This window comes from Penaeus chinensis, chromosome 17 (assembly GCF_019202785.1).
Source record: "Penaeus chinensis breed Huanghai No. 1 chromosome 17, ASM1920278v2, whole genome shotgun sequence".
In the NCBI taxonomy this organism is placed as follows: domain Eukaryota; kingdom Metazoa; phylum Arthropoda; class Malacostraca; order Decapoda; family Penaeidae; genus Penaeus; species Penaeus chinensis.
Genome location: NC_061835.1, coordinates 1,088,706 through 1,091,032, shown reverse-complemented (window position 1 = coordinate 1,091,032; position 2,327 = coordinate 1,088,706). Strand labels below are relative to the sequence as shown.

At 35.2% G+C, this 2,327-nt stretch overlaps 1 protein-coding gene across 1 annotated transcript in view; it reads right to left on the bottom strand.

Moving 5' to 3' along the window:
* LOC125033921 (protein artichoke-like) overlaps window positions 1-1,684 on the bottom strand; it is a 55,286-nt gene extending 53,602 nt beyond the window's left edge. Inside the window, 1 exon segment of the mRNA XM_047625502.1 lies at window positions 1,544-1,684. Within this exon segment, the coding sequence (XP_047481458.1) occupies window positions 1,544-1,684 (141 nt within the window).
* Window positions 1,685-2,327: the final 643 nt, after the last annotated feature.

Below are 2,327 nucleotides of genomic sequence, written 5' to 3'. Positions count from 1 at the left end.
AATCACCTATCTCTAAATACAATCACCTGATGTATTCTTAAATTACCAACATCCTTTCAAAACTACTGAAAAGTAATGTACCTTCATAATCTATTTAAGATTAAAATAAAAATACAGAAGAAATTAAGAAACCAATATACATATGTATTTATGAATATATGTGTGTGTTCATATATATATATATATATATATTTATGTATATATGTGTATGTATATATATATATATATATATATATATAAACACACAACTTTGGTCCGAAGTGAAAAATCAATAACAATAATATATTTTTTAAAAAGGCCCACAATTTCCACTCAAAGAAAATGTGCATCACTTTGAACCGAAAACAAAATAATCAAAAAAAGAATAAAACAAAACCAAAAACAAAGAACAACTTCCACTCAAAGAAAAATATATATATATATAAATAGATAAAAAAAAAAAAATATGCTCACAACATCCGCTCAAAGAAAACGTGAATCACTTCGATCAAAAAAGTGAAAAATTAGTAACAATAATGATGATAATTATCATAATCATCATCAAAATAGTAATGATAATAATAATAATGATAAATACCCACAACTTCCACTCAAAGAAAACTTCCACTCAAAGAAAACGTAAATCACTTCGATCCCCCCAAAAAAGTGAAAAAATCAATAACAACATCACCAATAACAATAATTATAATCATTATCATTATCATAATAACAATACTACTAATAATTATGATAACAATAAATGCCCACAACTTCCAGCCAAAGAAAACGTGAATCACTTCGATCCGAAAAAAAAGTGAATAATCAATAACAACATCAACAATAACAATAATTATTATCATTATCATTATCATAATAACAATACTGCTACTAATAATGATAACAATAACTACCCACAACTTCCACCCAAAGAAAACGTGAATCACTTCGATCCGGAACTGACCGCGGGCAACACTTTCTCTCATTGGTGATTCAGTGGGACTTTCCCGCCAAAGTGTCGACGCCGAGGAACACTTTGATGAAGATGCTCGGCGCTTTTAAGGAGGGAATCTTTTGCCTTTTGGGTAAGTGTGTTTAGATGGATGGAGCTGTGGACGGGATGACAATGGCTTACTGGATGTTTTATTTTTCATTTATTTATTTATTTATTTGTTTGTGTATTCTGTGTGTGTCGAGATAGATAGCTAACAGGATAGACAGATAGATAAATGTGTATATATAGATCGATCTATGCAAGATAGATAAATGAGTAGATATACATGAATGAAGTTATAGATATATATATAAAGAGATTTATAGATATATAGATATAGATAGTTAAAAATATTTATATACACACACGTACACGCATGCGCACACGCAAGCGCAAACGTACACACACACACACACACACACACACACACACACACACACACACACACACACACACACACACACACACACACACACACACGCACGCACGCACACACACACACACGCACATACACACACACGCACACACACACACACACACACACACACACACACACACACACACACCATATACCTCGCAAGCACCAGCTGGCCTCAGCTCCCGACGCTGACCACCAGACGCGCCCTTCCCGCCCAGGCGTGTGCTTCCGCAGCGGATCTTCTGACGCAGACAGTCAATTCCACAGAGGGTTTGCGTGTTCTCCGTTGGGGTCATTGCGACGAGAGACCATTATTGACTTAGTTGAGGTGTACATTTTGTTCGTGATACATATATGGGTTCATGTCATGCGTGATACATATTAAGTAGCTGAATGATGAATACGCACACATACACACACACGCATACGCACACGCACACACACGCATACGCACACATACACACGCACACGCACACGCACACACGCACACTGTCGCACACACACGCACACGCACACGCACACACACATACACACACACAAATTGACTAAGTTAGGAGATATTTTTTGACATCGCAAAGATATACAGTATATTGTGATATATGTGAATTGCATTTAAAACTCAAACATAAAACATCAGCGCATTGTGTCAGCTTAATAGTAGATTATTCATTCAGTTAAATAACAAATTTGATCTATTTACATCTACACGAGACTATTTGATAGACACGTCAAATAGTTCCTACTTTCTTTGCCAAAACCGTAGTCATTATCTCCTTTGCTCAGCCGTTAAGAAAAGTCGTTAACTGCCCTCTTTTATTTGAAATTTCTTTTATTCTTTTCGTCGTGTAAATTTTCTTTAGAACTTTCCTTCTGTTTTATTTCGCTAAGATTTCTATCTGTCTCTTACTTTGCTCTCTCTCTCTCTCTCTCTCTCTCTCT